We start from the raw sequence: 13,220 nt of genomic DNA on the forward strand, positions 1-13,220 counted from the left end.
GCATTCTTGCAACTTTACAACAAGGATGTAGTTGTCACAGCGGACAAGAACCGCATGAATTGGGATGAGTTCCTCGCCTACGTGAAGAACATAACAGATGTTGTCACCCGTGTCGACCTCACTGTACATCACTGGGTCACCGACGGCAAGTTGTTTGCTTCTTTGCATACAACACACGCCGACATGAAAGACGGGTCTAAGACCAATGTATACAACATGGCTATGGGGGAGATTGGGGAAGACGGGAAAGCAAAGTGGATCGAGGAGAGGACCCAGTTTCTCGAAGGGGAGAACCCGAACGAAGGAAAGGGGGACGGGAAGGAATGAGTACAAGGCTTTTCAGTACTGGGTGCTATTTTCAACTATCATTTTTCTTGGGCGACTGATCTGAACCAAATGATATATAACCTCCCCGCGGTGGTCGGACACAGCTTATCGAAGTTTCCAGCAGTCGTGCATCGAGCCACAATGTTGCAAATCTAACCTCAAGCCACCGGATGCATAAAGCCGAATGCATAAACGCTTTGACATTATCATTTCTATATTCTTCGTAATCTGAGAACTTTTGTCTTTCCCGTTAATTTACAGCCCCTTCCACCAGAAAGTCTCGGGTACAGTGATTGAGCCGCGGAGCGCCTTGCCCTCCTTGACCTCGCTGCTGTTGCTCACGATGACATCGTACTTACCCTCTTCCACACACCACTGTGACCGGTCCTCGTCCCAATAGCTCGCGGCATACTTTGTCTCGACCTCGACGCTAACCTCCTTGCTTTCGCCTGCCTCTAGGGCGACCTTGGTAAAGCCCTTGAGCTCCTTGATCGGCCGGTTTACCTTGGCCTTCTGCTTCGGCTCCACGTATACCTGGACAACCTCGGCGCCCTTGACCTTGCCAGTGTTCTTAACCGTAACCTTGACTGTGATCTTACCATCTTTGTCCGATACGGATAGTCCGCTAAACTCAAATTGGGTGTAGCTGAGACCGTGACCGAAGGGGAACAGGACTTTCCGGTCCGCAAACTCGTAGTATCGGTATCCGATGTAGATGTCCTCACCATAGATTGTGCGCCCACCCTCAGCGCGGAAGTTCAGGAAGGCCGGGTTGTCCTGCACGCGGATGGGGAAGCTCAAGCTGAGCTTGCCTGAGGGGTTGACGTCGCCGAATAGGATGTCGGCAATGGCATTTCCGGTCTCGTTGCCGCCGTACCACGCCTGGACGATGGCTGCCACGGAGTTCACCCACGGCATGTGGACCGGGGTGCCGGACTGCATGACCACCACCGTCTTCGGGTTGGCGGCAGCCACGGCCGCGATCAAGTCGTCCATTGGCGGCGGCAGGTCCATGCCGTCTCGGTCTGATCCCTCCGTCTCCCAGTCTGCGTTAAGACCAGCGCAGATGATGACCTGATCGGCGTCCTTAGCTATAGCCGCCGCGTGGGCAATCTCCTTCTTCTCATCGATCACCTTGCAACCACCAATGCGCAGCGCGCCGCCGCCAGCGAGGTCGAGCGCTCCAGGGAGTTTGGATGTCGCTGAGGAGCCGAACTGCACCTTGAAGTTGTAAGTCTCGCCTTTCTTCACTTTCAGCTGGCCCTTCTCTTCCACGGTGCCAGTGCCGAAGAAGGCATTACCGGGTGTCTGCTTAGTCTCGTTATCGACAAGGAGCTCGCCGTTGACGTACAGCTTAGCCGTACCGCACACAACGAGAGACAAGTCCCAAGTGCAGTCCTCATCAGCGACGAACGAACCATCAAAGTCGGCGTACCAGGTTGCGGACTTGAGCTTAGGGTTGTAGTAATCCACGAGTAGCAGATCTGTCTTGTCGATGACAATGTCGTCGGTTGCTTCGCGGTTGGCGACGCTGGGGTGCTCGTTGTAGGCCCTCATGGTCATGCCTGGTGTGCCGGATAGAGACGTTACGGAATATCCCAGGAGAGGTAACATCTTGTGTGAGTAAGAGCCAACAGCCCATTCGGGAGCTGAGCTGAGCTTCTCACTGATACCATCAAATGGCGTAATCGCATAGAAAGCTGCCAGAGAAGCCGATCCACCTCCGTGATATGTTGCAATCTTGGCGTTAGGACCAATGACAACAGTCTAGAAGCTGTCAGCAAGGGGTTTCTGAATCTCGCATCAGAGATGTCACAAACCTTCTTATCTTTCTTTAGCGGAAGAACATCTCCCTCGTTCTTGAGCAGAACCAGCGACTCGGCACCAATTCTCCGCAGCAGCTCAGCAGTCTCGGGGGTGTTCTCTGCCTTCTCCGGCCCATTCTCAGGAACGCCCGATGCCGCGCACTTCTTGATGAACTTGAGCATGGCCCTGGCACGCTCGTCGAGGATATGCTCGCGGACCTTGTCTGTGCCCACGGCGAAGTTAAGCAAGTCACCCCTGAATCGCGGCGGGCCTGGCATTTCCAAGTCCAGACCGGCGAGGGCCGCTTGCGAGGTAGTGTATGTGCCATACCAATCACTCATAATCATGCCGTCCCAGCCCCACTCCTTGCGCAGGATGCCGTCCAGCAGCTCCTTGTTCTCGCTGCAATAGGTGCCATTGATGCCATTATACGAGGTCATGAAGGATCCCGGGCTACTGTCCCGCACAGCGAGCTGGAACGGCAGGGTATAGATCTCACGCAGCGCCCGATCGGTAACAATGGCCTGTACAGCATTCCGGCGGTGCTCCTGGTCGTTGCACACAAAGTGCTTCAGCGTCGCCTGGATGCCGGTGCTCTGGATGCCGTTGATGAGGGCCGCCGCGCCGAGACCCGCGAGAACCGGGTCCTCGCCGAGCGACTCGAAGCCGCGGCCGCCTAGGGGCGAGCGCTGCATATTGATGGTGGGCCCTAGGATTACATGGGCGCTCTTGCTCTTGGCCTCAGCACCCATCTTCTTGCCGGCCTCGAGCAGCAGAGGCAGGTTGAAGGTGGCGCCGAGACCGGTGCCGCAGGGGAAGCAGGCGGCCTTGGTGCCCTGAAAGAACTTGGTGCCGCGGACGCCATTGGGGCCGTCTGACAGGCGCAGAGACGGAATGCCATGCTCCGGGATGGCGGCCGTGTGCCAGAAGTCAATTCCTGGGAAATGGTCAGTTGTGTTTGGGAAGAAGGAAGAGACGTCAGCTTACCAGCCGTCAGGGCGACTTTCTCCTTGGTGGTGAGCTTCTTCAACACCTGCTCCACATTGATGTCCGCCATGACGACGCTGAGGAGCTATCAATTGATAGCAATCACACGATAATAGATACAGACCAGTAAGAGCTAGGAGAGGACAGCAAGAAGGAGTTGAACAAGAGAAACAGTTCAACTTGAGTCTGGAGAGAATCGACCTACAAGTCCGGGGCAGGGTGCGACTTATACCCAACCCCGCCGCCAACTGGCCCTACGCACATATGGAATCATGTGTATATAATGCGATGTGGAGTGTGTGCCCCAGTGTCTGCTTTCCTCTATGCGAGCAGACCGCGTGTGTCCGGAGTATACGATGTATGCGGGTCCGAGAACCGCTTCGCTTGCCCTGACGCGGCGAGACGCTCCGCCCACGGGAGCTTCACCACTGCACTATTTCTCAAACAAACGAGGAATAAGCAAGACCAGCTGTTTTGGCCGTTCCGAGCGAGGCAGGACGCAGGCAGGACGCAGGGCCCGGGGAGTCATGGCGTTTAGGCCCTCCGAAGATTATCCAGCTTCCGAACTTCTACCGCTGCTAGCGGTGGCCAATGGTGCGCGTGCGAAAGGACGCTAAATGCTGGATCTTCTGCCCGGTGTTCCGCCCTCTGGTACCTCGACTACGCAGTAGCTTGAGAAAGGAGAACGAGGCTTGGCTTGGGATCTCCTGTCCATTGCATGGCAGACGGCAGCGTTTCCCTGGCAGACGCGGGGCTGTGGGGATGGTCACTCGACCGTCCCCGTGGAGGCTCCCATTGCCTCATTCGGGCTATTGGGGTCTGCAGTCTGTCTGTCTTGTTCGCTTTGCCCGGGGAGTATCGCTTGCCTCTTTGCATGTTGGAGATTGTTCGTGCCTGGATAAGGCACAAATGCATAGGGCTCACATAGAGGGTGCATGTCTAAACTGTTTCTTTTTGGTCTTAATGCTTACAGCTATGCAGGAGAGTTGCAGTCTCCAAATTCCTATTCATTACACCCGTCGGACCAACTCTGAATTCCAGGCCTCACATACATACTCTCATTGGGCATCTCTGCCTACACATCGTGCCGAAAACCGAAGGAAAGCAAACCGTGAACATGTATCCCTAAGCCGAAACTCCCGCGTGCAGGTAACAAGCAAGCAATATATTATACTCATGCCATCACAGCCGCCGCACGTCCACCTCGGCCGGCCGCGCCAGTCTTCCGTTGTCCAGCACCTGGCCGGGCCAGCGTATACTTGGCAAATGCACGGGCGAGTGCCTTCTTGCAGCTGACCTTCTGGCTGCCAACAAAGCTATCAACCGTTACAGCAATGGCACGGTCAATATCTTGTGCCGTGCAGTACTCGGAGAGACGCATGCGGCAGAAGGCTTCGCTGATACGAATAATGGCTTCCAGATGACGTACCTACAAGAACAAAGATCAGCAAAAAAACGAATCAAACGTGAATTTTGATGAAAAACTTACGGTAATGGGATAAGCACCGGTAGCCAAACTCTCTCTTCGCATGTCGGCAAAGAGGCGGGCAACCTTGTCCTCATCCATATGGTACAGCTTGGGCGAGCAGCGCTCGCGGGCATAGAGTATGTACTTGCGGAGAAGCTCTTGTGGTACTTCGCCCTCCTTGGTGCGAGACGTGCTGGCTTCTGTTGCCTGGGTCTCAGCTCGCTCGGAATCAGGCTCGACTTCCATCGACTCCTCTCCCGGCTGACTGTTACTCGACGGGTGACTGCGGCTGTGTGACCCAACAATAAAGCGAGCAAGACGCTCGTCCTCAGATGGGTCGACGGTGTCCCGCACAACGCACAGGATGTCGAAACGAGACAGGATAGGCTCCGTCAACTGAACGTTGGCCGAGAACGGGATGGTTGAGTTATATCGTCCTCCGATAGGATTGGCTGCAGCAATAATACCACAGCGAGCCTGTAGAGTTGTGACAATACCAGCCTTGGAAATAGAGATTGTCTGCTGCTCCATAGCTTCGTGGATGGATGTTCGGTCTTGGTCGTTCATCTTGTCGAACTCATCAATCAGGCAGGTACCCTTGTCTGCGAGGACGAGCGCACCACCCTCAAGAGTCCACTCGCTCGTCAAGGGGTCTCGACGGACACTAGCCGTCAGACCAACGGCACTGGCACCTTGACCAGTCGCGAAGACAGCACGGTGAGCAGTCTTCTCGACATACTTGAGGACTTGGGACTTTGCGGTTCCGGGGTCACCGAGGAGAAGGACGTTGATGTCTCCACGAACGTGATGGGCACCCTTGGTATTTTTGGCGACACCACCAAAGAGTGACAACGCCACTGCAGTCTTGATGTCTGTGTGGCCGTAGATGCTGGGTGCAATAGAGCTGATGATTTTGTCGACGATCTGTGGGTCACGAGAAAGCTTGCGGATTTTCTGCTCATCCTCTTCCGTGAGCCTAAAGCCTGCCAATTGATCGTGCGCCTTGACGACATTGTTCGCCTCAAGAATGGTAGCGAAGACAGGGAAACCATTGCGATTGTTAAGTTGGGCATCGTAATTATTCCTGTAAATGCCAGTGACCTCAATCTCCTCACCCGGCTTGGCCTTGTCAATCAAATCCCAGAGAAGAATGACTTCTCTGTGACGAGGAAGACGACCAGCTGGCACAGTACCAGGAGATTCCTGGAGTGTGAGCTTCTGGTAATTTCGGTACACGGTCTTCTCAGAGTTCAGAGTGAAGGGACCCCGAGACTGGCAATTTTGGCAGTATGTCATCTTGACTTCGACATTCGACTCCTGCTGGAAAGGACCCAGTGTGACACCGCACTTGGTGCAATCAAATTTGACGTATTTCAGCTGAGGGAACACACCCGAACGTCGGGTGACAACACCACTGACTCGGACAAGGCAGTTGAGGTGGGATTGACGGAGCTGTCGTAGGGTGTAATGAACGGGCAAGTCGAAAATGCGGACGTGAATCTCAGAGTGAATACGTTCATAGTCGGGGTAATGGAGGAGCACGACATCCATGGCCACTTCATCGAAAAGCTTCAGCATCTCCGCCGGGGCATTTGCAAGGAAGTAGGCAAGAATAGCTTTTGAGGATGACAGATGGTCGTAGGACACCTCTAGGGACTCTGCATTGATCTCACCAAGAGTTCTAATGCGGTTTCCGTACACTGATGAGCCGCTGTCGTCAATGTACTCTGTGAGGAAAGCCTTGAACTCGCGCTTGATGGTTCGCTGAACAGCTTGCTGAGAAACCCAATCGGTCAGACTGGATGATTTGACGTCCTGAAGTGCCTCTAGGGAGAGCTCTTCGGCCATAATGTCGGCATCCATGTCCTCATCGGGATCCTCATCGTAGTGGTGTCGTCGACGACGAGGTTGAGTCGTCAGCTGGTCAATATCTCCATCTTCGTCCTCGCCGGGGAGGAAAACTCTGGGCATACGCTGTCTACGGGCGACCTCTCGATCTCTGCGATTCAACTGAGATTCGAGAACACGCCTATCACCAAGATCCATGGCATCATAATCGCCCTCGTCATCGAGGTCCAAGCCCTCGTATGTGTCGTTGGCGTCCTTTTCTCTGTAATCTCGCTCGAAGCCCTCGCGAAAGAGATCGACGTCGTCCTCTGCCATTTCATCGAGATCATCGAGATCATCCTGGATCTCGACGTCCTCTTCGATATCCTCATCATCGTCGCCTCCATGTGCAATGTTGAAGGCTGGTGGGGATGAGGCCATAGGGCTTGAGGCAGCTGCAACTGAAGAGGTGGCATCATCGCCGCCGCGAGAGCGTTTTCGGCTTGCTCGAGGAGCAAGTCCACGGTTCGCAGAAGCGGGATTGCTTCGAAGAGGAGAGCTGTGAAGGGAGGGGTTAGTGCCTGACGTCTGAAATGGCTATGCTTGATGAAGTAGCTTGATAGAGATACATACCTCATCTTCGTAATATTTACTTCTCTTTACTGTTCTGCAGTTGATGACGGTAAGAATTTGTCTCTCTGGATGAAAAAAAGTGTAGAGGTAGAGTCGAAATGTCGCTTTCAAATTGGGGTGGGATGTGGATAGGGGCGAGGGATGGCTTCTGGTGTCTTGAGTGCCCATTAAAATGCGAGTCGCGTCTTGAGCGCGTTTGACCCGTCGCACTAGGCCTCTTGTGGCGGACGCGTTAATTGATTTCTTGCCCGGGGCCTGGGGGCGCCTGCTGGGAAGCTTGGACCACCATCAGGACCCCTTCCTACGCCACCACCAACTCCTGTCTAGGGTATCTTACTGACTGCGCGCAAAGGTAAGCTCAGCGCGACTCTCGTAGCATTTCGAATGATTTCACTTGTCGCGCAAGATCTACTTGCAATCATCATTTTCCTCACTTCCATCGTGCGATCATCCGGCACTGTACTTCTAGTAGTCAGCACTTCGATTTGATTCTCGACAAGCGCCATATCATTCTCACCTCATCCTCAGCATGGACGCCCCCCCGGTCCCTGACGTAGTTGGTGATGCCGATGCGACGGCACCAACACCGACGCTGGCTCGACGAGGCAGCTCTTCTCAACAATCAGATGACTCCCAAACTGCAGCCGAGTTCGTGTTCCTGGAATTTATACTGGGCTTTTGCTAACTAGACTCAGCTTTATTCGGGATCAGATGCAACTGGAAGCTGATGCGAGAGAAGCGCTCCCCTACGTGAGTACGCTCCGTCGCCGAACCTCACCATCATTTGCGACTACACAAAGCTAGTCTATAGAATCCCATTTTGCTAACTTGTCCCAGAGCATTGATAATTGCACAAAACCACTGGGGCCTCTTAGGCAGAGCGTCTTCGCATGTCTCACTTGCAACCCACCACCAGCGAACGTCGCCGATCCATACAAAGCCGCGGGCGTATGTTACTCGTGTTCCATTCAGTGCCACGGAGAGCATACTCTAGTGGAAATCTTTACCAAGCGCAACTTCACCTGCGATTGCGGCACGACCCGTTTCCCGGCTACGGATCCATGCACCTTGCGCATCAATCCCGAGACCAATACCAAAGGCGGAGTTCATTCCGAGACGCCTGACCCGAACAACAAATACAATCAAAACTTCCGTAACAGATTTTGCTCATGTTCATGTGACTATGACCCATTCCAGCAAGAAGGAACGATGTTCCAGTGCTTGGGGTTGGGCACTCACGAATCTGGCGGTTGTGGTGAGGACTGGTACCATCCTGGTTGCGTAGTGGGTCTTGGACCGAAATGGTTCGAGAAGAGCGAGAAGAAACCTACAAATGGCAAAATTCACGGCGTTACTACATCGGGAGAGCTGGCTACAATCTCAGAAGATGCCGAGAATGCTCCAAATGCGCCGGACCCTGTTGAAGGTGGCGAAGAGGCCGACGATGATCCGCCGCCTCCCCCAGGATTTCCTGCTGATGATGACTTCGAGACGTTCATATGCTACAAATGCGTCGAAGCACATCCATGGATCAAGAAATACGCGGGCACGCCTGGCTTCTTGCCTCCTGTCTATCTGCAACCAGACAATGCTCCTGACGCCGCCCCCGTGGGGCAAATACAGCAACCGTCACAGCCTGGGCAGGGCGAGAATGTGCTCAAGAAGCGGAAAGCGGATGAAATGGAATCATCAGAGCCGCAGGATGCGAAACGCCAAAAGGGTGAGGCGGGCGATTCATTGGGGAACCAAACGCCCCCTCCGTCAACGACAACATGCAAGCTTGATGAGCTGCCCTCTGCACCAGAAGGACACTTTTCTCTATTCTGCAAATCCAGTTTTAGAGACCATTTCTGCCGCTGTTCTTCATGTTTCCCGCTTCTCAAGCCTCATCCACAGCTGCTAGAAGAGGAAGAAGTGTATGAACCACCACTGTCCAATGATGGCTCCGAGAATGCTGCTTCAACACATGGCAGTGGCAGTCTCCTCGAGCGAGGCGAGAGTGCGTTGAAGAATGTCGATCGAGTGCGAGCCATCGAAGGGGTTATGGCGTACAACCACTTGAAGGAGCAGCTTAAACCTTTTTTCCAACAATTTGCCGAGAGTGGAAAGGCTATTGGTGCCGAGGATATCAAGGAGTATTTTGCAAAGCTTCGAGGTGATGATCAAGCTATCAAGGATGCGGGGGAGGCTGCGAAGTCAGACTTTCGGGAAGAGCAGAGTGGATACTGAAAGAGTTGAAGGTTGAACCTTCCCGCGGATCTCACAGATCTACTCCAGTTGTACCAGACACACTCTTTCAGGTTCCCGTGGCTTTTCTTATCAGTAGCTGTAAAAGGGAAGGCATTGATCACATGTATTAGAAAAAAGAATCAGTCCCAAGGATACGGAATGTCTCAATTGAGTTGAGTTGATCTTGCTGCCCCCATGAGCACCTTCCCAATACATTAAGCTCCAAGCCTCCTCTTCAGACCTCTCCCTCTCCTTCTCCATCTTCTCTCGCCCGTTCTTGTTCTCTCTTCACCTCTGCTGTGTCGTTTGCCGAGTTTCTTTTTTTCGTCTTCCTGAAATCCTCTGTTCCCTACATCCATTCTCTTCGCTCGGTCTTGGACAGTAGGCCTTATTTCTATTTCTTACGAGGCCAACTCTTTCAAGACCTGGCTCTACGCTCTGGTCATCATGGCAGATAATGAAGTCACCGAGAGCGCCTCGCCAGGCAGCGACTCCAAGCCCCATCCAGTCACAGATCTACGGAGAGCTAGCACCAACTCCAACATGGAGCAACAGAACCAGCTGCATCGTGATATCAGCTTGAGGCAGCTATGTTGCATGGCCATGGGTAGCTCAATTGGCGCTGGTATTCTCGTCGCGTCAGGCATTGCTTTGGGTCAAGCTGGTCCTGGATCCACCGTCCTCGGTTATGGTATCTGCGGTCTCATGGTTATCCTCGTCATGGGCGCTGTCGGCGAAACCTCGACAAGCTATCCCGTCAATGGAGCATTCTATGACTATTCGGTTCGCTTCATTAGCCCGGCATGGGGCTTTGCCATGGGCTGGAACTTTGTTATCAATTGGCTCATCATCCTACCGTTCGAACTGACCATTCTCGCCATCAAATTACAGAACTTTGCTCCAGATATCAATGTTGCCGTGTTCGTTGCGTGCTTCCTTTTTGGACTCAGTGTCGTGGGCTTGCTGGGTGCCAAGATGTTTGCGGAAGTCGAACACTGGGCAGGTCTTGTGAAGGCACTTGCTCTGACGATGTTCATATTCATTGCTATCGTCATCATCACTCGAGGCATTCCTGGAGACCCTCGGTAAGTTTTCCCTTTTTTTTCTCATTATCTACCACCGTTGTTGCTTCTTGTTCCTCTAGCTGACGATAATTGTTGCAGAGGCGCAGTTGGTGGGAGGTTCTGGCACGACCCAGGCGCATTCTTGAATGGGTTCCAAGGATTTATGGTCGTCTTCAGCATTGCCGGTATATCATACGGCGGGTCTGAAGTCCTCGGTCTCACCGTGGCTGAATGCCGTAATCCACGAAGGATGATGCCTATCGCGGTAAAGCTATCCTTCGTGCGGATTCTCATTCTCTGCGTTGGTACACTTCTCATGGCAGGCTTTGTTGTGCCAGCGAATGACTCCTCTTTCGCCGAGTTCAAGAAGCATGGTGCCAACATCAGCCCCTTCGTCAGGGCTATGGAATTGGCAAACCTGCCCAAGCTGTCCACATTCTATAAGGTAGTCATCATCGTCGCAGTCATGTCCATGGCGAACACCTCTATCTATGCGTCCAGCAGAGCGCTTCAGGCACTCTGTGCGAAAGGCATGGGTCCACGTATCTTCGCAAAGGTCGTCAAGTTTAAAGGCTTACCCGTGTATGCGGTTGTTGTTGCTATCGCCTTCGGATGCCTGGCTTTTGTCGCAGGCGCTCCTTACGGGAACAAGATGTTTCTTTGGTTGCTGTCGATTGCCGGGCTGTCTAACTACTTCACCTGGGGCTCCATTCTTGTCAGTCAGATTCGCCTTCGACAAGCCATGAAGGCACAGGGTCGTGAGACTCGCGACCTTGTGTGGCGCAATCCTTTCGGCACATGGGGATCATGGCTCGGCCTCGCCATCTGCGTTGTGGGTGTAGCAGCACCCGTCATCACCGCGTTCTGGCCACTCTCACACAAGTACGACGCAGAGGCAATCGTTCGTAACATCTTCGGTTTCTTTGGAATCGTGATTTTGTGGCTGGGCTACCACTTCTATCAACGTCGTCGAGGAAACGCCCAAACATGGCTAGTTCCCCTTCCTGACATTGACCTCAACACCGGCCTAAGAGGGAAGGAGGATCTTGTAGAGGTCTCATCGGCTTAATTTCCCCTGAAAGAAGCGTTGTTAGAAGCGGAGCAAATAATTGTATAGGACCGGATGTAGTCCTAGAAGAAGTAAAGGTAATCATAATGGCTTCGGGGTTTCATAAGTGGTAACTTTGCCCTTTCGACTAATACTTTGTATTGGAGATTGAGGTTTCCTGTGTATGGCGTTTTCTGGGAGTTGTTTACATTCAGATTGTTCACGGCGAAAGCGGAAGGGTGGCTCTATTACTTCGGTTTCATTCTCAAGTACTAATACATTTATATCTATGAATAAGGTGTCTGTCGTAACTCATCTATGATTGGGAATATCAATACCACCAGCCACAATACATTTCCCGCGGCTCACTCTCCCGACGAATCCGTACCTCAGTCTGATAGTGGCCGTGGTGGTGCATCGGTACGAAACTTTTCCCCCGCTTGAGAAAGCGTCATCCCGCTACCGTCGTCCCGCTGCATTGGCGTACCTCCCAGCAGATTTGCAGTCTGCGCTTGTTGCAGTTGTGAAGCATCCTGCTCCTCACCACCAGGCTGCTGATCACCTAGAGCAACCCCAGCACCTGCAAGTTGATCCTGAGCTGCTTTCTTTTCCATGTCCCGTAGATCACGCAACCTATCCTTCTCTGCTGGATCTATTAGATCATCGTCATCGCTCCAGTACGGGTCATCGTCCGCCATCTCCGGCATGGCTAGCCTCTTCCAGAACCGCAGTTCCTGGCGTATCGACTTCATATCCACCCGCTTCTCCCACCGCGCCTCGTCCTCATCATACTTTGTACGAAAGCGCCGTAGGTTCTCGTTCGCCTTGCCCGCGTGTTGCTGCATCTCCCAGATCTGCTCGCGCAGTCTGCTGTTCTCCGCCCGCGCCTCCGCCAGCTGCGCTCGGTAGCTACGATGCCAGGTGTTGACGTCCGTCACGTGTTTTGATTTGTATTCGTGGAACTGCTTCAGCATCGTCGCGATCACTGAGGCGTACTGTGTGAGGAGGGCGGCGTTTGCGTCGCGACTGTATTTCGCTTTCTCGAGGGCTTCGGAAAGGAGGGATATGAGGGTGTCCATGTTCCCTTCTTGTGCTGTAGGAACAATCATGCATTAGCTACTGCGTACTCCCCATGAAATGGTTCTGATGATCGTGGTGAGACTCACAGTTGATGTCGTCGCTTGCCGACGCTATTAGCTCCTCGTTCCCCAGCGACTGCGCTCTCGCGCGACTCCGTACGCGACCGACGCCCGCTACCACGTCCTCGAGCACGCGCTTGTTCTCTGCAAGCTGCCTGCTCAGCTCCTCGACCATCCCATAGATGTAGGTGAGCTCCGCCTGGTGGCCGGCTGGCGTTGGGAAGCCGACCATCGCGGGCATCTGCCCGCCGTTCATCCCGTTCATGGCGCGCTCGGGGTCAATGATCGTCGTCACAGGAGACTCCTACGAATGTTGCAATACGTCGCCAGGATCGGAATGGCTGTATCGTTGGGTCGGGCGGAGATTGAGCGTGTTGGATACAAGGGTATGCGTATCGCGTGGCTGGATTGAAGCTCCTTGAAGGTGTGCGGCAAGCCTCCCCGCAAGTTGCACAGGGAAGAGTTAGAGTTGCCCACTTTCAGGCGGTAGCACAGGGGTCTAAGCGCTAGTCACTACGCGCTAGAATGCCCCTAAATAGACATTACTCTTCAACTTGTCCGAGAACTTGTTCAAGTCTAAATTGCTGTCGTCAGATAACGAGATGGTAATGAAGTCTACTAGTACGGTGTGGCGGTTACGTAGTTACGAGAGCTCTGTTTTAAGGGCTAAACAGTGGTTCAAGCTTGTAATA

At 53.4% G+C, this 13,220-nt stretch overlaps 4 protein-coding genes across 4 annotated transcripts; 1 reads left to right on the forward strand and 3 right to left on the reverse strand.

Moving 5' to 3' along the window:
- Positions 1-582: 582 nt before the first annotated feature.
- UCRPA7_964 (putative beta-glucosidase protein) lies at positions 583-3,394 on the reverse strand (the record flags this gene model as incomplete). The annotated part of the gene is made up of 4 exons (XM_007913553.1): positions 583-2,094; positions 2,148-3,070; positions 3,121-3,205; positions 3,383-3,394. 4 exons carry the CDS (start codon positions 3,392-3,394, stop codon positions 583-585), a joined length of 2,532 nt encoding a protein of 843 aa, XP_007911744.1.
- A 900-nt stretch (positions 3,395-4,294) lies between these two features.
- UCRPA7_965 (putative dna replication licensing factor mcm2 protein) lies at positions 4,295-7,053 on the reverse strand (the record flags this gene model as incomplete). The annotated part of the gene is made up of 3 exons (XM_007913554.1): positions 4,295-4,549; positions 4,610-6,974; positions 7,049-7,053. 3 exons carry the CDS (start codon positions 7,051-7,053, stop codon positions 4,295-4,297), a joined length of 2,625 nt encoding a protein of 874 aa, XP_007911745.1.
- Positions 7,054-8,257: 1,204 nt separating this feature from the next.
- Positions 8,258-11,410, forward strand: UCRPA7_966 (putative amino acid permease protein; the record flags this gene model as incomplete). The annotated part of the gene is made up of 4 exons (XM_007913555.1): positions 8,258-9,243; positions 9,315-9,370; positions 9,663-10,362; positions 10,441-11,410. 4 exons carry the CDS (start codon positions 8,258-8,260, stop codon positions 11,408-11,410), a joined length of 2,712 nt encoding a protein of 903 aa, XP_007911746.1.
- A 368-nt stretch (positions 11,411-11,778) lies between these two features.
- On the reverse strand, positions 11,779-12,793 carry UCRPA7_967 (hypothetical protein; the record flags this gene model as incomplete). Its single annotated transcript, XM_007913556.1, has 2 exons — positions 11,779-12,482; positions 12,556-12,793. The coding sequence occupies 2 exons, from the start codon at positions 12,791-12,793 to the stop codon at positions 11,779-11,781; spliced, it is 942 nt and encodes a 313-aa protein (XP_007911747.1).
- Between the last annotated feature and the right edge of the window lie 427 nt (positions 12,794-13,220).

The sequence above is a fragment of the Phaeoacremonium minimum genome (assembly GCF_000392275.1).
Source record: "Phaeoacremonium minimum UCRPA7 unplaced genomic scaffold PA7_03_scaffold_47, whole genome shotgun sequence".
Taxonomy (NCBI): Eukaryota; Fungi; Ascomycota; class Sordariomycetes; order Togniniales; family Togniniaceae; genus Phaeoacremonium; species Phaeoacremonium minimum.